This window comes from Aptenodytes patagonicus, chromosome 23, assembly GCF_965638725.1.
Source record: "Aptenodytes patagonicus chromosome 23, bAptPat1.pri.cur, whole genome shotgun sequence".
NCBI lineage: Eukaryota > Metazoa > Chordata > Aves > Sphenisciformes > Spheniscidae > Aptenodytes > Aptenodytes patagonicus.
In genome coordinates, this window is record NC_134971.1 from 7,338,800 (window position 1) to 7,360,577 (window position 21,778).

Sequence of the window (21,778 nt, forward strand, 5' to 3'; positions counted from 1 at the left end):
AGTCTCCGCACAGGTTTTGCACAGGTTTAATTAACCCTGGACTCTACTGTCAGGCCGGTGGGTTTGGAAAAGGCTTGCGCAAGTTTTCACTTGCCGTTAAAGCTAAAGTGACAGAAGCCATTTCGAAGCTGATTCAAGAGTGTTTGCCTTTGGGGGGCTTGTGTTGAGTTAATGGTGGTGCTGGAGCTAAACCACGTCGGCCTCGTAGCACAGCCTAACCTCTGCTGTTGCTTCGACTTGATGGAAAACTCTTTTTGCTGACTGCTTTGCGTAGTTTTGACAAGTGTTGTTAAACCGTGGCCACGTTCCCCAACCTCAGAGGTGGCCGCATCTCCCCCGTGCTTGCTTTTATCCATCTGCTCTCCTTCCAGCAGCTGAGATGTGGAGGACGGAGCAAAGCCCTCCACCAAGGGAAGCCCCGCTTTGAGTTGCTGCAGAAAGACAAACTGTAGGTCCTGTCCCTGCCTGCTGAGGCTGGGGAAACTTTCCTGTAATTGCAGCCAGCGTTGACTCAAGCCCTGTGGTTTTGCTTAGCTTTGGTCCAGGGGTTTCTCTAGCACTTCTTTCCCTCCTCTCCCCCACAAAAGCCAGGGAGGACCGAGCTAGCTGACCACCAGGCTACTGTTCCCCTACGAGCTCCTGGGACTGCAGGGGATGCCACTTTCCCAGGATCTCCGTCCAACACCCACATTATAAAGCCGGGAGAGAGAGAAGGAGTGGAAAGGAGCCTGTACGAGAGCAGCAGGCAGGCTCGGAGGGCGAAGCCTGCGACTTTGATAGCATCAGGATAGTGGGCGAAGCATCCTTTCACCTGCCAGTGCTGCTGCCTGGTTCCTCGCCAGCTGCAAGATACCCAGAGCCAAAACAAACCCTCCCTCGCCTTTTGGTTGCTCTGTGTCCAGCTTTCCTTGTGGGCTCCCCTGAGCATCTTCTTCTAGCAAGCTTGCACCCATGCAAGGGTGTCTCCATTTTACAGAGGGGTGAAGCAATTTACCCCAAAGCTCGAGGCCGAGCAGAGCATCCTGACATCTCACCCTCACCTTAACCTTTCCCCTTCCTCGCTCCCTGTGATGCTCTAAGTGCCGAGAGTCCAAACTTGGAAGAAATGCTTTTATCTGCATTTAGGGAAGACAGTTTTCAGGCCCTTTATTTAGGGGAAGAGCTCGCCCCCATGACACACCACATCTCCATAAGAAAGCTGCTGAATGCCGGAAGAAAGCGGGCTTTGTTGTGCTTTCTGCAGTGCTAAGCAGTGTGGGCTTTCGGTTTCCTCTCTTGTTTTTCTCTTGAAGCCCAGCTTTCATCTCAGAGTATTTATTTTTCACTGCTTGAAGGACAAAAAAAAAAGACTTATTTTTCTTTTTCTTTTTTTTTTTAATGAAATATATTTATTTTAAATTAAAATAGCAAATGTCTGTGCCTTTTGTGCCATTCTTTGCAGAGGGAAGCAGGGCCAGTCTCTGGCAAGTTGCTGCAGGAAGGGGAATCAAATCTCCCGTCCGTACTGCCCGGTCCTCTGCTTCTCTTCTCCCGTCCCATCCCTGCATCACCACCAAACGCCTCTCCCTGTGCTCACGCCTTCTCCCGATCCCTCCTTGCTTCCCAGTTTTCCCTCTGTTCCCTTTTTTCCAGCTTTCTGTCCCGCTTTCCTTCCCCCCCCCCCGAATTTTGCTGCCCTTTCGGTCTGAGGAGCCCTAATTGGAACAGGCCAGCTCCTCTCCTGCTTCCTGCGTGGGAGTGAGAGGCAACGCTTGTGAAAACAGTTCAAAAGTGCAGACAAATTTTTGCCTAATCCTGCCTAAATAACAGGGGGCTCAGCTGGGGTTATTTGCCCGGGCGTCCCCGCTCCAGAGCAGGGGGCACCTGGGAAAGGCAAAGCTGCCCCAGGGGGAGTAGAGGTGCCTGGTGGTGGAAACCTGAGATGGGGAGATGATGACTCTGCAGTGCCCGGGCTGCTTCGTTGGGGAGCGTGGGAAGGGTCTCAGCTCCCAGCGCCCCTCTCCCCAGCCTCTTCTTACCCTGAGAAAGGTTTCTCGGCTGCTGAACCCTGCCAGCTGGGGGACGTTGGGAAATCGGCCATGTTTCAGCTTCCCCCATCCCTAACTCTTGCCCTAGTTTTAGTCCTCGTGAAGGCTGGGATAGAGGGGGCTCAGCATGGTGCGGGGATGAGCTCGGGCAGCGTTAGGCTTGGTGTGGGCTGGAGATGGGGAGTCTTGGGCCTTGGTGGTCACAGGCTCACCGTGGGCACACGGGAAGAGGGTAGGAGAGCAAACCCATGTCCCTCCTTGCAGAGCCTCTGAGAAACTCCTCCTGCTCCATCACAGACATCCGGCGGTGGGGGAATGTCCTGGACCATGGACACCTCGAGGTGGGGCAGTGCTGGTGGCTGTCATGCACGGGGGCTCAGAGGAGCAGCTCAGCTAGCTCAGGGCTCAAGGACTGTGGTCTTTTGAGGGAGACAGGCACAAATTCACGCAGCCCTTGGATGCACAGTCCCAGAGAGATGATTTTTCTCGACTCTCTGCAAATGGTCTAGTTCGAAGCCAACACACATCTTCTCCCGAACTTGTCCCCATGCCTCTTTCAAACCACCAAAGGGCCCCAAATCCTTGTGGTATCAGCGTACTGCGGGGTTACTCTCAGGCCTGGGAAGGGGAGGACGAGGAGGCTGGGCCGGGAGCAGGCTTTTACCTGAGACAACAGTGCGTTGGGTTCCTGACCTTGGTGTCCATCCATCAGAGCAAGGGCAGGAGGAGGCCGCCGGGTCAGCTGGCTCCACTCTGACCCGCAGTACATCCATTTACACGCAGGCTACTGGGTAAAATAGCGGGGACCAGACAAGGACACACTGGGGCTTTTGATTGGAAAAAAAGTGAGTGGCCGAGAGGAGCTTTAAAGATGCATTGACCCTGAGTGGAAACTCGGGTGAAAAATGACTTTGCTCCCATCCTCCTGCTCAGAGCATCTTTTTCTCCTTTACTGCCATTTATTTTGCTTATGCAATCAGATGCTAATGCTTTGACGTCCAGCGGAGTTGCTTGCGTTTTAAGGTCAAAATCCCTAAAGTTTGTAAATTGTAGTCCTTTAAAAAGATTGGATGCGTAGAAATAGTTTATACATGCGGAGCCTGGTGAGAGCAGAGCGGGAATTTGGCTGGGAGATGAACTCGGTGATCTTGGCCTCTTTGTCCGTTTGCTGGCTGGTTTTCTCCCAGGCTCCACGTCTGTTGGTGCAACACCTAGCACAAATGGGGTAGTGGGTTTTGGGCAGTGTAAAACCCTTAGCATAAAACCCATATAGGGATGCAGCGCTGGCTCTCGGCAATGTCAGAGTTGTTATCCTCTTGTCTTTCTGAAGGCCTGTCCCCAGGAGATGTCAGGGAGCTGGAAGAAAAAGAGAGGTCTGGTTTTGAGAAGCCTCCAGGGTCTCAAATAGAGCCCCCAGATCCCTCCTTGCTTTGGAAAGCTGTTGGCCGGATGAATAGATGTCCCTCTCTGCCTTCCCACCGTGCAAGGCAAATTACTTATCTCTGCTCTACAGATGCTGGAGATGCTGGTGACATAATTTTCCAGAGCGACTGCAACTCCTGTTAGTATTTAAAAATCAAACCATAACACCCTGCCTGGTCTCCCAGGAGGAAAATCAAATGCAGTTCCCTGTCAGTGCAGCGGCAGCAAGAAGAGGACATGGCATCTAGGCAGCAAACTGCACGTGGCAGCCGTGTCGATGAGGCTTTAATGGGCGTCATAAAAACGATACAGCAAACCGAGTCTGGGATGCAACGCCGTGGTCGCCTGGCCCCTGCTGCTGCGCTTGCTTTTTGGATCAAAACCCTGAAATTTCTAAACTGAGCTTAGGTATAACAGCTGGATTTGGTGCTAGCTAATGCTCCTTCCCATACGTTTCTTCTGAGCCTGTGTGTGTGCACACATGCATGCGTGTGTGTACTTTGTGGACAGCAGGAGGTACACAAAAGGCGACATTTTATTTGTGCAAGATTTGATTAAAATCTTGGAAACAGGTTTCAGATGGCAGTGAAAGCTGAAACCGGGGGAGCTAAGCCCGGGTTGCTTTTGTTACCGAAATTCTGCTTGGCTCTGACCTTTAGACATCCCAAACTGAAGGCAAAGGACTTGTCTGCGGGCGCTGGAGGACATCACCAGAGTTCGATTCTCCTCCCTGGGAAGTAACTCCCCTGCACCCGGCAAAGTTGCATTGGGGAGGGACGGATAAAATCCATCGTGCTCCATGGACACTCAGGGATTAACAAAGAAAATGGTATTTAAGTAAATTCAGTGTCTCAAAACCAGCAGAGGCAGAATTTACATTAAAAACTGTCTGTCCCCCCCATCTCTTGCAGATCACACAGCTAAGACTTGCCCACAAACACGTATGCAGAGCTTTACAAACACGTTTTAGTTTTACACGTGTGAGCTTTTCTATAGATGTGGGACACTGCTGACTAAAATAAGGCTTCTGCAAGTGTTTGCAGGCTTGGGGCTTTTTGGCTGTTTTGTCTTCTGAAGAAATTTTAACTAGTAGCTACGGTCTAACAGGAAAAAAAGTAGATGATGTTTCAATCCTAAATCTGACGAGTACAACGTAATTTGAAGGAGAAGCCTTGAAATGCACATTTTGGTTTATTGTGGTGTTTAAATAGAAACCTTCCTCTGGCACTTTGCTTTTTAAATTTTTTTTTTAAATTTGAAAATAGACTGTTTGCTTCCCCGATGACCTCTCCCTGGGAATCACTTTTAAGTCTTCCCTGTTTTGACATGTTGTTTGTGCAGAGCTCAGCATTCACCTTGCTAAACCGAAACCTTATCCCCCGCTACTGAAAAATTGATTTGCTGGATATGTGCAAACCCAAGCCCATGAATCCTGCAGGAGAAAACGGGGGATCAGTGACAGGTACTCGCTTGTATTGCAGAGATACAAATACAATTTTGCACGCACCTCACCTTGCCCTGCTGTTCTTCGCGGCTTGCCTAAGGAGGTCATCTCTGCACAGGTTTTCTCAAGTGAGTCAGTGTAAAAATTGGGGTTAGAAATGTTTTCTTAGCCTAAGTCTGACTCATCTTCCCATAGCACCCGGGAGCAGTGAACTGCCGTTTAACCAGCCGGCAGAGGGGAGCGGATTCCTGGGTGGTCCCTGTAACCACAGAGCACAGAAAGCAAAGCATTAAAATGTAACATGAGGATGAAGGGAAAGGGGCACTGAACCACTTTCTCTCAGTGTTATCTCAAAGCAGCAGATGGAGAACAGAGATAGCGAGGGTGGCTGCTCATTTTTCCGTGCCCTCTCCAGCCAAATCCAGTAAATAATGAAGTGTAATTTGCCAAATAGCCTTTGAATGTATTATTTGCTTTTGAAGGTCCCAATACTTCCACTGTGCCAGGGAATCCTTGATTTACATGGTGGGGTTAGGGGGAGGAATTGGGTCCCGAGAGGCTTGGTGTCAGGGATTTTACTAGTCCTACCTGAACAAAGAGTCGTGCAAATCACTAGGTGAGTTCCTTGGTGACTAACGTTAGAGGGAGCTGCAAATAGAGGGATTGATTTTGCATGTCTTTTACTTGGGGATGATAGGTCGAAGGTGCAAAGATGGAGACAGAAAAGTGGTTCTGTTTGGTTTGGCGGTGGAATTGCATTTGGCGCATCCAGCTAATGTTTTGGGGATGCTTTGCAGCCTGGGCAACCTCACCCTGTGCTGCAGAGCTGCATGTGGGTGCTTATCGACCCAACTCCCACATTCCCACTTGCAAAAAAAAAACCCAACGTTGTGTTGTTTGGACTTTAAATGATGCCTGCAAGTTTGGCTGTGGAGGACTTGAGTGGAGCAGGAACCCCAGACTGGGTCAGACCGGAAAGCAGCGTTGTTGCCCTGGGCTGCCCGTGCTCGGCAGCTGCAGCTCTGTCTCCAGCTCTGACTTGCCGTTGCGTTAGGGACGCACTCAACGCTGCTTGAAACAAGCACTCGCCAGCATTTTGCAGGTATAATGGCTTACTAAATCAGAGCTTAAATGGACTTAGAGTGATGGTGAGCCGAGGTGGCTGGGATTTCCACAAAACAGAGAATTCTTTGACTTTTATTGTCTACATCCAGACATTCATGAAAACACCAAAAGAGCTTGCGCATGTTGTCATTTTTCCACTGAGAACAGTTTTCGTTGAAAAATTTCCAATAGGCTGCAGTGCTAAACCAGCCTTAGGTGGAAGATTTACATATGAGACTGATAAAGTTCAGTCGTTTGAGATGGTGGTTGTATGAGGCTTCCCTTCTTTGCGAAAGATGTTTTTCAGGAATGCTTAAAATATATGAAAAAGAGCCAAACCTTTATTCAGATTGAGGAGGTGGTTTTTTTTCTTTAAACGGTTGCTTTTGTTTATGAAACTCTTTGGCTACAAATATCCGTGTCCTTCCAAATAAATTGGGGGGGGGGGGGAGGGGAAAGAAAGGAAGAGCTTTGCTTCTCGTCAGGACTTACTCCAAGGCCCGGCTCTTGGCTTGGCCCCGCGCTCTCCCATGGGGGTGGCTGAGCATTGTTCAGTGACTCACCCCGAATCGCGTCGCTCCGTGCTATGGGCTGCGCATGATGTAACTCTGTGCTAACGTGGGATTTTCCAGCTCTTTGTTTTCCCTGCCTCCTCGAATGGGTTTTCTGCTGGTTCTTCATCCTGCCTCAGCCTGCTGACAGCTTACTTTTTCCAGGATTGCCCGTGATTCTTGAAAATTAATTTTTTTCCACTTGCTTTTCTTCAGACCAGGATGCCCAGAGGTGGAGTGGTAATTCAGAGATGCTTTTCTCCCTGCTTTCTTGTTCACCTTGGTGTAGGACTCTTTACCTTCATTGCCATCTGGAGCTGCTCAGCTATCTCCCAGGCTCCAGATGCCACGAGGGGTGATGAAGCCCAGCAGGCTGATGTCTGTAATGGTCTTCGATATCGCCATCAAATTTCCAGTAGCATATTCATGGCTGACTCGTAGGGAGACCGTGTGCACCTATCTTACCAGACATGGCTTGTCTATGCCCTTTAAGCACAGGCTTACTATAAACACTCTTATTTTTCTTGTATTTAAGAAGTCTGGTCATGGACTTGCAGGGTATAGATTTATAGGTCTGGGTGTGAAAATTTTAGAAGAAAAAAGTGAAATGGATTGCTCTGTTTTTCTGACAATTCAACATCTGCTGCGTTACAAGGACTTCTGTCGTCTTTCCCAGTCTCATGTCCTTATGGCCATTTTTCTCTCCTGCTCCTTTCAGATATGGAATGTGCAGATGTGCCTTTATTAACTCCCAGCAGCAAAGAAATGATGTCTCAGGCACTGAAGGCCACCTTCAGCGGCTTCGCAAAAGAGCAACAGCGGCTGGGAATCCCCAAAGGTGAGACATGGCTTCCCAGTGAGCAGCCGTGGCAGTCACGGAGATCGCGTCCTCCTGCCAGGATGCCCGTCTCCACATCTGCCATCTCTTTTGTTGATTCTCTTCAGGTAGTATTGCCTTGTTTCTTGGCAGTTTCAGCTGGAAAAATCTGGACATACAGGCAAAACCTTTCAGTACCACTGGCAAACTACACCTGTCTGACAGATTGTGCCTGTCTGTCCTGCTAACTTCTGCTGGATGACTGCTCTTGCAGCTTTGGGGACCTGCTCCTTTTGGAGGCAGCTCCAGGGCTTCTATTTGCAAGTCATCTCCACTGTGCAGAGAAGCAACGGGGACCCTTTCCAAGAGGCTGATGACAGGGAGAAACCAAGCAAAATGGAGAAATGGGTGGGAGAAGGGGTCAGAGAACTGGTGGGATTGTTAAAAGTCCCAAACAAATCCAAAGCTCGTTCCTTGTGTGAAATAGGGCTGATCCAAACTGTAGGTACGGTGTTCCCCCCCCACGTTTTACCCATATGCCAGTGGACTGTCTATGGGATAAAGCTCTGCAGGTGCTTATCTACTGGGACAGCTGTAGCACTGTTTGTGTCCTGTTTTCCTGGGGAAACGGCTTGTGGTTGCACATTAATGGATCTCTTCTACACCCCCTTGATGCAGATCCCCAGCAGTGGACGGAGACGCACGTGCGGGACTGGGTGATGTGGGCGGTGAATGAGTTTAGCCTGAAGGGAGTGGATTTCCAGAAGTTTTGCATGAATGGAGCTGCCCTCTGTGCCCTGGGCAAGGAGTGCTTCCTGGAGCTAGCGCCTGACTTTGTGGGAGATATCCTTTGGGAGCATCTGGAGATCTTGCAGAAAGGTGAGTCCTGGCATCTCCAGGGTGAATGGCTCACGCCGTCCTGGCTAGCCTGATTTTGGGCCTTTCCAAAGACCTTGGCTCGCAGCCTAGCTGTGCAATGAGGTGTTTACCTTGGGCTTTAATCCCAATAAAAGCAGCTTTCAAAGCCCAGCTTTCCAGTAGGATTTCAAATGGGCATCCCAGTTGGTAGCGGGCAATACAAATCCTGGCACTGCTTGAAAGAGGAAGGGTGTTTGCGCTGGCCGCTTGGCAGGAGTCCACAGTGGGCAGGGACGCTCTGTCTGCCTGGAAGCGACAGTGGGATTTTCCAAAGCATTCTTCCTCAGCTCGTTCGGCTCCCGTTGTGAATTTTACTACTTCCTCCGGTAGAACTGGGTACAACAATACCACCAAAATCCCACCCTAATTTCCCAGTTGCGACTGGAAGCTGCTTTTCTTTGTTTCATGTCCCAAAAGGTGTAATGGCATTTTGTTAAGAGTGGCTGTGTCCCCCCCAGGAGAAGCCATCTCTGCCAGTCCCTGCATGACAGCATTTAAGGGCATTAATTTTCATTGACGGGGGACACACACATTGATTTTGGGTGTTGATTTTCATAGTGTCTGGATGCCCAAGCAACACTTAACCTGAGATGGTTTCTAAAGAGCAGGTGCAGAGTTTAACACCTTTAACTGAGCCACGAGCAGAAGCAGCAGCAAATCTGGGCTCTGTCTCTAGCTTGTTTTTCTGCAGAGCTATTTGCTTTCCTGGAATATCCCTTGCGCTGTCATACCGACCCTGTGTGCTTGTCAGCGGGCCTGTACTGGTGGCAGGAAGGGGAGGGGGAGCAAAGTTATGCCTTCCAGGAAACCTTTGACAAATGGATGTTAATTGCTGATTACTAATTTTACTGCTACCTGTGGTTTCCAAAAGGTAAACACAGCTCTTCCCAGGGTCTGTGTACGACAGGCTCTTTGACTCTGTATCTGTTCTGTTCTTCTCTTCTCATTTTGCATAATTTTTATTGAGTGCTTATATCAACAGCAAGCAGTTTAACCAAACAAAGAAAAACGTTGCGGTCAGTCCAATTTCTCCTTGCTATAAGCCATCACTTGTCATGCAGCTCTGCCTTCCTGCAACCCTTCTTCATTTGTTTGGGCTGTAACCCACCGGAGAGGGGTGCGACGTGCTGCAGGTACCGGCTGAGGCATCAGAACTGGGTTTGCTGCTCCTTCCTGCAGATTCCCCAAGGCATGGAGATGAACGTGGTGCTGTAGTTTCACAGTAAAGTAGGGATCATATTTCCTTATAGCATTGACACACACACGGGTGTTCAGATGCTGCAATCATGAGGATGCAAAGGGTCTGAGACAGAGAGGAGCTTTTACAAAGAAGCTGGAAATCTTTGTGCCTGTTGCAGCTTTTCTTCTGAAAGGATGAAAAAGAATAAGGCTGAATTTCTGTCTCAACACTGTTGGCGTAGCCCTGGGAACCAAGAAATCTCCGTTCTGTGTTCAGTTTTACTTTGTCACTTCTTGCATAAGCTATCTGAGCCTTAGCTTCTATGGTGGGTTCTTAACACATTTCCCAGAAGGGCAATATCTGTGAAGTATTTGGAGAGTAACTAAGAAGAGCTTCCAAGAAATAACCAGCCTCACCCCACGGACTAACTTCTGTTCCCTGTAAGTCATGGGACTCATAGTGCATCTCCAGACCCGTGACAAGATCTGGGTTCTGTTGTGCTGGTGCTGTACAAACATAATGTGCAAATTTCTCCCTGTTGCATCTCTGCCCACGCACGAGGAGATGGTTGTCTTCACTTTGCAGCTGAGGATGCGAAGCGTGAAGAGATCAAGGTTTCTCCAGGCTCACCCATGGAGTCAGGGTCCAACCTGCCAGTCCCCGTCTCTTCCATCTTCCCCAGCCACCCACCATCATCACTTGGGGGTGTTGATGCGGAGAGTGGTGGTTAACCCTAAAATGTTTGGCTTTACCTATAGTGGTGTGACCACCGGCATCGGGTCATGCTGGGACAGGCTGTGACCTTGCTGCCCCTCCTGCTAACATGCCTCCCTTGTGAGCACTTTCTGAGAGTGACTCATGTACCACAGGCTGGTCAGGGTTTAAAAACGGCAGCAGATGGGTGATTTTTCCCTGCATAGATTTGGGTATTTTCAGGCATATTTTTCCAAATTTCTTCCTAAAATAACCTCTTCAGTTACCAGCAGTCAGCAGTGCCCTCCACTTGACTGTAAGCATAGCTGAAAGTTGCTCTCTTTCTCTGTGGTCACCCACCCTGCCTCTTGGCAGACACCGTGGGGAGAAGAGAAGAGCATTTCTCATTAGGTCTCTCTGTTTGCACAAACCCTCCTTTTGTTAGAGAATATTTTCGACCCTGCAATCCCCAGGAGAGAGGGCCAAAATTAGGCTCCTTGCAAGCGAACGTGCGTTATCTTCGGTTCGCTTTTCTTTAGCCTCAGCAGAAATAAACATAACCCGGAGTTGTCTGTGTGGTTTTTATTTTGGTTACCCTCTGCAAAGAAAAGAAAATCTCCCATGCCGGTATCTCTGCCCACATGCCGTTCTGGAATGAATAAGGTGTTAATGGAAAAGTGGGTCAGGGTAGGAGCAATGTGGCTTTTACATGGGAAAGCAAATTCAGCGCCAAGCCCAGGAGTACCAAACTGCCCGGAAAAAGGAATGGAAAGCGGAGAATCTGTGCTTTGATGTGATACGTGCTCTTTCTTGGTGAATTATGCCTATAGAAAGGCTAAAATTTTGTGTGCTGCCCATATATACACCGTGGAGTCTATATCAGGAGTTGGGTGATGGACAGTGCGACAAAGCTTTTCTGAGCATGGGATCCTCTGCCTGCATCAGGTGTAAGGTAAAAGGTGCTGCGTAGGCTGGGAATTAGCATTAATTTGGGGTTGTAGGAGCTGGTTTTGGTATGCATTATCCACTCACTCACACACACCTACTGCTGGTCTAAAAATAGGGGCTTTTTCAGGAAAACAGCTGTCCTTGTATGGTGGGTTTTTTTCACAAGCTCATACACGTTAAATGTGATAAGCAATCCTCAAGAGAATGAAAGACAACAAAAATTAAGGGAAGCAAGGAAATTATGCAATTAGTATTTCAGAACCACCTGGAGCCTCTGATTGAGAAAGTTGTTGTTGTTTGTTTTGGGGTTTTTTGTTTTGTTTAAATTTGAGCACGCCTGCAGCAAGAATTCCCAAAGGAACCCAAGTGCATCAAGCACTTGTTTCGGTGGGATTTCAGCTCCTAACTCATTTCTGTTCCCTTGAACATTGCAGTTTAACCCAGAGAGGAGCATTTTAGGAAGTTCAGACCTCTCTGTATTACAGCAAGTCTTGCGAAGCACCGTATGCCTGTGGACATATGACATTTCCTTCCTTTTCTCTTTGCAGAAGAGGTGAAACCATACCCCGCAAATGGAGTGAATACAACATATCCAGAATCCCGCTATACTTCAGACTGCTTAATTAGTAAGTCTCAATTATCAGTATCATTCTGCTGCTTCCAGGCATGAAAGTGCCACCTATTAGAGGTTTGGCTGCATCACATGAGGACTGCACCATGCGGTTGTTGCTCTGTCATGGCAGAGCATGCAAAGTGCGTAATTTTGTCTTTCCTAGTGTTTTGGGTTTATTTAGAAGCTATCTTTATTTTTTGGGGACTGCCTTGAGATGCCATAATCTGACTTTGAAAGCACTATTTGTTTGAAGCTGTAGTTCAGTAGACCTGAAAAGCGACCTCAACACCCCAGAACATTAGGAATTTTTTAAAAAAAGTATTAAAAAAAGGGGGGCATGGGGGAAGAAGGCTTAATTCTTCATTGCTAGGTAGGAGCCTAGCGAGGAAAGAGATGTCATCAGTCTAGACTCCCGCGCTTCCCATTGCCATTGGTTTGGAGATGTTCTTTAAGGGCATTTGAAATCTGTGACGTATTACATGAACCAGCAAAAAAACCCAACTCGCCTGAATTGGGATTCCGGTCTCTGGAAGTGAGGAGAGGTGACCGTGGTAGTGACTCATCTATTACAATCATCAATGAAACTTCTTTGCCCTCTATCTCCTTTGTTGAGACTATGCTCTTTGTGATTTTCCAGCTTTTTCCCACTAGCAGCTTGCTTGAGAGGAGTTTGGTGTAATGCACATTGATGGTGGTTGAGAATGTCTTATTTTTTTAAACTGCTGCAATTATAAGACGCAATGTCTCTGTAGCTTTTAGAAACCTTACTCAAAATTAGTGCCCAATTGTTCCAGGTATTTTATATCCAAAGACAGTCTCCTCTTGCACTGCAGACCTCAAATCTCACTGTGCTGTGGGAGACTGGAGGGGAAGTGAGCAATGCTCTGGTTTCTTGGAGCTGCTTGTGTTTGGGTTGCTTTCTGATGCTCCCGTTCTGCCGGCAGGTTATGGCATCGAGCATGCACAGTGCGTGCCTCCCTCTGAGTTCTCTGAGCCCAGCTTCATCACAGAGTCCTACCAGACCCTCCATCCCATCAGCTCGGAAGAGCTCCTCTCCCTCAAGTACGAGAATGACTATCCCTCGGTCATCCTGCGTGACCCAGTCCAGACGGACTCCCTGCAGACAGACTACTTCACGATCAAGCAAGAAGTAGTAACGCCAGATAACATGTGCATGGGACGTGCCAGTCGAGGTAAAGTAGGGCATCTCCCAGGGTTTGCTTGTGTTCTTGCCACCTCTACCTATATCAACATAAGTGCCGCCTTCCCCTCTGTAGGAGATACACTTTGGGGGGACCAAGGCCATCAGGGCACCGTGCAATGCCAGTAACGAAGCCATATATCTTAGGAGGTTGAACTGCCAGATGGATTCCCTGATGGCTTTGATACCTTCCTGCCTTTCTGGCTGGGGAAAACATGAAGGAGGTCTTTCTTTTCTCTACTCTGCTGCCTGTTTTTACAACATCTGCAAAAATGTAGCGTTTCTGGCTCTGTACTTTGATGTCAAACTTGAGTGAAGTTGAAATAGGCTTTAAGGTTATTAGGAAGGACAGACTGCTGTGTGGTTGTATAAATCTCATTTTCCTAGGAGACTAGGCAAAACCCCACAAATCCTTCACAAGTTCTCATCAGGAATTACTGTCCAAGGCTCTGAAGGGTTTTACACTTGATGATCCGAAGTCTTTATCCATTATCTCCATTGATTTTGATGGCTGTTTGCTTGAACCGATAATCTGTTCTGATGAACTGAAGCCCTGTGCTTTGTTGGGAGATGCAGATGTCATGGGTTGAGTCAGCGACAGAGCCGAAGGACCCCCCAAATCCTTCTGCTGCAACCCTACATCTCCAAAGAGTTATAGGTACATGATTCCTGTTTGAGATGATGGGATTTAAACACCTAAACACTTTTGAGGATCTGAGCCCAAATGCCTTTTCAATTAATATTATTAAATTCTGAACACATGGGGCCCAGATGCCCGACTACTTTGTAATTACATCGCTTAATGCAAGGCTGAGGATCTGGCTCACAGTATATATTCAAAGCAAAAGTTTAATCCATAGAGCTCAAAGTCTCTTACAAAGGGGTATCATTATCTCCTGATTTCAGGTAGGGAACCTGAGGCATGGGGAAGAGATCTGACCTGCCTGCGATTGCGCCCTGAATAGAATCCAGGTGTCCCCATGCCTAAAATTCATTATAGTGACGTGTTGCTGTGAGCCAGGTTTGATGTTGAACATTTAAACCCATTTAACCAGCTACGAGAGCTGAAGATGTGCTGGCTCCCTGTGAAAGCTGGAGCCCCTTTGCAGGTCTGCATTGCATATGCGTTGCTCAGTGGAGCTCATTTTAAGTTTCTCATTCTTTTTCCAAGCTGGGAGAGCTAATGACAGGAAAGTTATTATTTGTATTATTACCTCTGCTTCTGCTGCTGGCTGAGTGTTAATATGTGAGAGGTGACTTGGACAATATGGTGAGCCAAAAGGGCAGCAGTGTTACAATTTTAGGTAAACTCCTCTTTCTGGGGTTGTTTTTCTAGCTATCTTTCATCCGTGTCTTTCCCTTTTCTTGACCTTTTCTTCAACACAGGTGATTTCATAATAATTCTCATTGAAATGCAATGATTCAGGCGTGCTTTTGCAATTGTACCTTGAGCCTGTTCTCACTGGCAAGCCTAAAAAGGCTCCAGGGGAGGGAAGAAAGAGCCCTTAACTCAGCATTGGGGACCAAGGGCCCCTGGTGTTAGCAAACACTTTAACATACTGATTGCAATTGAAGAAATGCAACAGGCTACGGCTGTGCTTACACTAACGCTACATTTCAGCCATGTAGAAGGGCCTTTGGGTGGCACTAATCCTCTCAGAGTGGTATAAAGAAGCCTTAATATAAAGCAGAGTCCAGCTTATTTATATTTACGTACGTCTTTACCTTCCACTGTATTAAAAGGTTAGTCTGTCACAAAGTCAAGCGCTTCAGCAGTGGGAAATTCAGAATGAAGGTTTTCCAGACAGTCGCCGTTTGTCTTTCTTTGAGTAGGCTTTAAGAGTTAATTTTGTGGTCCGATGGGAGTTGTTTCACTCTGCCTTATCAGTGAGGATGTCTGGTTGGAAAGTGTAGCTGCCAAACAAGTTTCTCCTGAGTAGGTGCAAGGCGTGATTTTTCTAAAGGCTCACGTTTATGTCAAATTTAGGTGAATTTTCAATGAAATGACCCAAGTCACGTCTCTGACACTGCGGCTGTTCATCTGGCAGATTTTTAATTCCTTTTCTAAATGAGCTTGTGCTGCAGGACTTCTCAGGGAAGTGGTTATGCCAATTAATGAACATGCACAAAGCGGTGTTAATTTTCCCCTTGCAGGATTCAGGAAGTGATTGAAGTGTATTCTGTGAAATTCTCAAAAAACTAAAAGAAAAAAATAAAATGAGTTTGAAGCATGGATATTACCAGCAGAATCAAGCCAATGGATCCAAACGTCAAACGATTCTGGACCAGCAGTCAGGGCAGAGCCCACGGTAGTTGAGTCTTTTCGCAGCAAGTGCTCTTCGAACTACAACACAACAAATATTTGGGGGAGCATGCCAGCGTCCTTCCACGTTCCTGTTCCCCTGTGATTTACTATCTGGGCCCAAGATGTGGGTAGCTCTGCCAATGGAAATTTCTCCAGGAGTTCTTGCACAATCCCAGCAGCTGTTTTTAGCCCAGTTTGGGAAATTAGTGAACTTGAATGATCCTGTTACGCTCTTAGTTTGTCAGTAAAGACGTTGAGCAATCGACAGCGTACGGGAGATCAGAGAGAGCAATTTCAGTTTGTTCTTTGGATCCTTTTTTAGCTCTCTGTTTTAAGTACAGAGGGTATACTATGCTGTCTCTAGTGGGTGTAAAGCAGCATAGCACTGCTGAGGATCTGGCCTCTCGTGTTCTGGTCTTTACTAAAAATACCCCAGAGAGTGGCCTTGATACAACCCAGCTGTGCTCACCTTACGAGAACTGGAAAAATAGCTGTTTGAGCTCTCAGCCTTTTGCTCTCCTCCTCCATCAAATCTGCTGCTGTTTGGGGATTTGGGGGTGGAAGCTGGTTGTAATATATGGCAATAAAAGGCTGCTATATAGTTTTGCAGGAAACATCAAAAGTAAAGAAGCTGGGTGTCCAGTGCCCTTGAATATGCCTGAACAGCGTTTATATAGGGCTGGCAGATATAATATGGGACTTATTGGAGACCCATATCTTTCAGCAGCAAGAGCAAGAGGTTCTGGAGTGCCCATGTTTAGGCACCTGAACTGAGCCTTGAAGACCTGTCTAAGGTGGATTATTTCTCTGCCATTGCCTTTTTGAAACAGAGGACAACTTCCAGTTAGCCCCAGGCATCAGTCTTGGGTAGAGAGTCAGGACTTTGGGTTTTTCCCCTGACTCTCTCAGCCTTGCTCTGCTGCCTGAACATCTCCGGGGCTCAGATAGCCCTGCTCTGAATTACAAATGTAACAGAAGTATCCCAGTTTCAGGCCGTACTTTTGAGTTTGTTTGGAGATGAGGCGTAGTGGGACAGCATCATTTGCCTGGTTGCCTTCTGCCTGCGCAGCGGGCAGGCGAAGCATCCTTCTCCTGGCCGCGACAAGCTAGAGCATCCCCATGCTGGCCAGGCACATCTCACATGCCCTTCCTTCTCGCCAGGTAAACTGGGCGGCCAGGACTCCTTCGAGAGCATAGAGAGCTACGACAGCTGCGACCGGCTGACGCAGTCCTGGAGCAGCCAGTCCTCCTTCCAGAGCCTGCAGCGCGTCCCCTCCTACGACAGCTTTGACTCGGAGGACTACCCCGCTGCCCTGCCCAACCACAAGCCCAAGGGCACCTTCAAGGACTATGTTCGAGATCGGGCCGATATGAACAAGGACAAGCCTGTCATTCCTGCTGCCGCCCTTGCTGGCTACACAGGTAGGGTCACGCTCCTCAGGAAACCACCTCTCTGCTGAGCGTCTTGGGTAGAGCCTCTCCATCGGTGGAGGGCAGAGCCTCCACGGTCTCTGGGTTGCCCCAATATCTGCGTCGCTGGTTCAGCAGTCCACGAGTGAGGGGTTTTGGGGTGCCCCTGGGGTCAGCCACGTGAATGCAGGCACACCTGAGAGCACGCAGCCCCACAAGGCTGCATGTCCTTCAAGCGTGGGCGCTCCAAACCTCATGGAGGATGTAGGACGTGGCTGAGTGCAGGGCATTTGATGCCTTGTGTTTTCATTTATGCATGGATACCTCCTGCTTGGGTCTGGTAGGAACTGGTGTCTGGTTTGTATTGCTGAGAACACAAGGTAGTAGAGAGCCCTCGTTTCCCCCTCCAACACTTTTATGCAACGTGCTGGCCACTTGCTTGTAGTTTCCGACCTTGGGCAGGAGTGGCTGCATTTCCAGCATTGCTGTGTGTGACGTGAAATGATCTTTTCTCCTTTTGGCCTGGAGGAAGCACTTGGTTTTGCTCTTTACCTTGGTGTGAGGCAGGGATGGTGCCAAAGCAGACCCAAACATTTTCCATTCCCTGCACTGGCAGAGATGAGAAGGTGATAGGCCACGGAAACTCCAGCTTTTTATATGACAGCCCTCCAGCAATCTGGCAGCTCCATGGAGAGAAACGTGGTGGGATGGGGCTTCCAGCTAAAACTGAGATAATCCTTTCCAGTCCTTCTGTGCCATGTCTTTTCCCTGTACTATAAGGAAAATTCGCAGGGTAGCCTCCTGCCTGTTCCCCTTCCCCTTCATACGTGCTGATCTCTCCTGCCCCAGCTGGTAGCAGCTGTGGCCCGGAGGAGCCAAGCAGTGGAAATAGTTTGTGCAGATAAAGATCATCAAAAGGTTGAGAGCAGATCCTGAGGTGCGACTGTCCCTGAAATCTCCTCCCACGCACAGCTCATCTTAGGGCTGGTATCTAGTTTTTTGTAAGGGGGGGAGAGATGCAGAGGGGCGGAGAGGTGGAGAGATAATTTTAGGAGCTATGTGTAAAAAAGGAAGTGGTTTGTTGCTATAGCTTTAGTTAGAAAGAAAGCTCAGCCCTGCCTGCTGAATGAGCCTGTTTCGACCAAGTCTATGCAAAATAAAAGTGTGCTCTGCTATTCCTGAATGGTTTTCGGCTGGGGGATGTGGTGGGGAGAGGCATGAGTGGTAGGAGGGGCCGTGCCCCGGGACACCGTCCTCCGCTGTGCCACGGAAGTTGATGTTCCTAAGAAAAGAGACCGTGAGCACAACTTGCGATTTTTATTCCTATTTTCTCCTGATAACGCCTTTCACTATGGCCCATGGAAGTGTTTTGGGTACCCAGTGCCTGGGCGGGAGCGTTGGTTGCATTTTAACAGCTGGGGAAACTGAGGCACAGGGGCACTGGCAAGACTAGGAGCTTTATTTTCCAAGCTGGATGTTTCCCTCCACATTTGCTGTAGCTCATGGAAAGGAGCCACCCCCGTTAGAGAGGCGGCGTTCCCAGCTCCCTCCGTGAGCGAGGAGCCGAAGTCGGCGGCTGGACCCTGTGTTTTGCCAAGGAGTATTAGCACCCCAAAGAGTGTACTTGGACTCGGGCCGTCAGGAAGGGGAGACTTCAGTTAATGCAATGCCAGAGCACACTTCCAAACGCTTTGCGCTGCATAACATTTTCCCTTGCCTCATTTCAAACCCTGTTTTGAGCCGGGAAGATAATCCCTTGGCCCAGGCATTTCGGTGTGATCAATAAGTGGGAGCGCCTGATTTTTTTTTGCATTGCTTCACTTGAGAAACTTTAAATGGGGAGAGGAAAATCGGAGGTTTCCAGAATCAGCAGTCACTTGGAAATTGTTGGGCTGGAGCGCTGCTTGCTTGCTCCGAAGGCAGCTAAGCAATAATTCAGTCCTCAAACCGCCACAGCCTGTATTTACCGTTGGGAACGATCTTTGGACAGATGATCTTTGCAGACATGTGGCTCCAGAGATGTCCTCTGTCCCTCTTTAAAGCCTACTGACCTGTCAGCACCTTAGGTTTTCTGTGCAAAGGGAGCACAGCATGGGTGCAAAGCAAAGCCAGGCTGCTGTGAAAGCAGGTCACAGCAAGAGCAAGTGAGAACATGTTGCATTACAAACTGTAGGAGAACTGGGCACTCTCAAAACTCTTCTGTATTGGTGTATTTCTGCAAAAAAAAAAATCCAGGCTGGCCACTGAGAAGTGCTGGACCTCTCGCTTGGGCCAGCTGAGCAAGCCATGTGGGGACTCTCAGGCAGAACTCCTAGATCCTTCTTTTTTTGCTTTGCTTTACATTACTTTTACTTTACTTGGGGGAGGAAGTGCTGTCTAGCAGCTAGAGCAGAGGAACTTAAAGTCTGGGCTCTGTTTGCAGCTCTGGTGAGGAGGTGGAGCCTCCAAACGAGCAGAGCAGGGGATTACCAGCCCAGGGTCCCAAAGTGGCCGGGACCCCTGCTTTCCCTTTCTCACTCAGATGATGCCTCGAGCACATGTCCAACACCAGTCACCAGCCAGTGGAGCACCCAACAGACATGCCATGGTGTGCACCTTTTAGGGTTGGAAGGGTGAAGCCTGGGAGATCACGTCCTTCATCTCCAGGGCTCTCTGGGTTGACTTTAAGAACTTGACAATATTGTTCAGGTTTTGTTACCATGGGCCTGTTTTGCTGGTGGCCCAGGGAGGTGGCACAGTGCTTTATCGCAGCCGCGGCAGATCTCTGATGGTATCTGCCCTAGGAGGCGCATGCTTTGGTAAGAAGGTGCATTTTGGCGGAAGCTCCATTTGCGTTTGATGTGTTCTTCACCCAGCTTGCAAGCAGCTTTTCAAAGCTGCGTTATCTGCCCCCACATCTTGACCTAATTTAACAAGTTGCCATGGTTGCTCAGATAGAGGTTGATGCAATTTTCTTATCTTTTTTGAAGGAGAAATGTAACTGCTCAGGAGTTGGTGAACTTCAGTTTCCATAGCTGCAGGGAGGGCCAGCTCTGGACACCTGGTTTTGGGGCCAGCTCTCTCAAAGCTTGGCCAGCTTGAGTCTTACATTAAGCCAGATTTTTTTTTTTTGACATGACCTAGGAAACGAAGACAGAATGCATCTATTAAATTTAGGCAAGCGGTGTGTCAGGATGTGTCTTCTCTGCAGGCAGATGTGCTAAACCTCACGTTGTCTCAGCTGAGCTCAGTTTAAGCTCCCTCGTTCATGCAGCAGTGCAGTGTTTGGTGTGGGCGGGCGGCTCGTGCTAAGTGCATGCTGGCACATGGGCACAGATCCTGGCTGGGCTAAATCTAGCTTGGCTTTGCCTCTGTGCCACCTGCAGCCCTGCCTGGGGCTGTGCCATAGCTGGATCCTGCAAGCCGCTGGCTCCAATGGGTATCACAGCCGCCCACATCCTTCATGACACCCGACATCGCGTGGATAAACGCGGATGGTCTGTAGCAGAGAAGTGTGCAGCCCGTGCAGAGGGCAGGTGGTGTGAGTCTGACCACACTGGTCTTTGGCCTTTCTGCCCTATATTTATTTTTCCACTACGCTGACCTACTCGTTCTGCTGCCCTCCTGATGATGCAGGTCCAGCAGAGGTTCAGACCCTCCCTCTGCCCCTGTGGTTGGTGATAGCCACTCAGGGCTCAATTGTTTTTGGCTTTTCTTGAGTGCCCCAAAGCACCTGCGTGGGTTTATAGCCAAGACGTGGTGTTTGTTTGCTCTGTAGTACATAGGACCTCAGCATCGTCTGTGCAGGCCGGGGCTTTCCATCTCACGGTGTTGTCTGCATTGCCACAACACCAGATCTGTGATGTGCTGAGCTGCTGCTCCCCAGAGCTGAACAGACAGAGCGGAGCAATTCCCCTCATGTTTGAGAGGCGAAAGGAGGAAAGAGGGACAAGAAAGGTGAAGTGAGTGCACACCAAACCTTGATCCCTCATCTGCAAGGCTGGTTTTGCATTTGTGATGCTGTCCTTTCTTACAGACCTGGTTAGGAAATTGCTGATGCCTTTGTAGACAATCTCAACACCCAAAGAGTTAATGCCCCCTTCCCAGCTAATATCACACATGACCTGAGTGTCTCTCTTAGCCACAGATTGATGCTATCTTCATTATCATGCTGCCCTTAAAGAAGACAGAAAGTAGTGCAGGGAATAGCCGACCTCTCATAGATGCTATCTCACCCGAGCACCCAGGAGCGCTTCTGTCTACCCGGGCCAGATCCAGCCCTGATCCTTGCTATCAGCATTCGCAGTACCATGTCGATAGGGCCCAAATTTGCCTGCTAAACCCATCTGCCCTGTCCAAATTGTCTGCGGTGTGCAGAGCCTGAAGCCTTCGACAAGCCTCCCTTTCTGAGCGATGCTTATCTGTAACACAGAAGTGAAAGCATGCAGCTGCTGTTTTGCAAGAAAGTCAAGTCGGTGCCAAAGAAAGTGGGTCTCTTTCAAGGGAGCTTGTGTGCTTCCCCTCTTCTTCTTCTTGCCTGTGCTGCTGGCCTGAGGCTTCCACCAGCGAGCTCCCCGGACGTGCTGTGGTCATTGGCATCTGAAAATCTGCCAGCAGCCGCCTTCCCGGCCCCTCTCCCAGCACGGTCCGGTGATCTGGCTGTCCTTGACATCCAGAGTCTGTGCAGTAGCTTTCCTCGAAACATCAGCATCCTTCCTGCCTGCTTGCCTGCACTTCTGGAGAAGTGTGCCTGTATGGGCATCCGTAGCCACTTGTATCATGGGTTAGGGGAATTTGGAGATGCAGTCTGCTGCCCCAGCAATCAGAAGCAGCACGACAGCACCTCTGTCCCCTGTGTGATGCAGGGGATGTTGTTAGCTCGCTCGTTCTGGGTCATACCCTTTACCTACCCTTGCAGGGTGACTTCCGAGTGTGACCAGCCAAGTGGCTCCTGCCCGCTTTCTGCCTCCAGCGCAGAGCCTGCATGGGCTCAGCAGCCCTTTTCGCCTCCGCAAGGTGGGGAGCTCAAGGGTGGGGCTCGGGGCTGGTTCAGTGGCTCCTGCTCCACCTGCCAGACATGTGCAAATGACAGTGAAATCAGCCCCACGCAACGCTGCCCAACCGTGACGGCAGCTCAGCTCTCACCAGAGCTGCTGCAGCCGTTGG

General features: G+C 49.0%; 1 protein-coding gene across 2 annotated transcripts in view; it reads left to right on the plus strand.

The window, feature by feature from the left end:
• Nucleotides 1–21,778, plus strand: part of ETS1 (ETS proto-oncogene 1, transcription factor) — a 78,496-nt gene that overhangs the window by 46,712 nt on the left and 10,006 nt on the right. For both annotated transcript variants that reach the window (XM_076358711.1, XM_076358712.1), the window contains 5 exons: nucleotides 7,267–7,386; nucleotides 8,044–8,244; nucleotides 11,653–11,730; nucleotides 12,662–12,910; nucleotides 16,385–16,645. In XM_076358711.1, coding sequence (XP_076214826.1) covers nucleotides 7,267–7,386; nucleotides 8,044–8,244; nucleotides 11,653–11,730; nucleotides 12,662–12,910; nucleotides 16,385–16,645 — 909 coding nt within the window. The remainder of the gene's footprint in view (nucleotides 1–7,266; nucleotides 7,387–8,043; nucleotides 8,245–11,652; nucleotides 11,731–12,661; nucleotides 12,911–16,384; nucleotides 16,646–21,778) is intronic.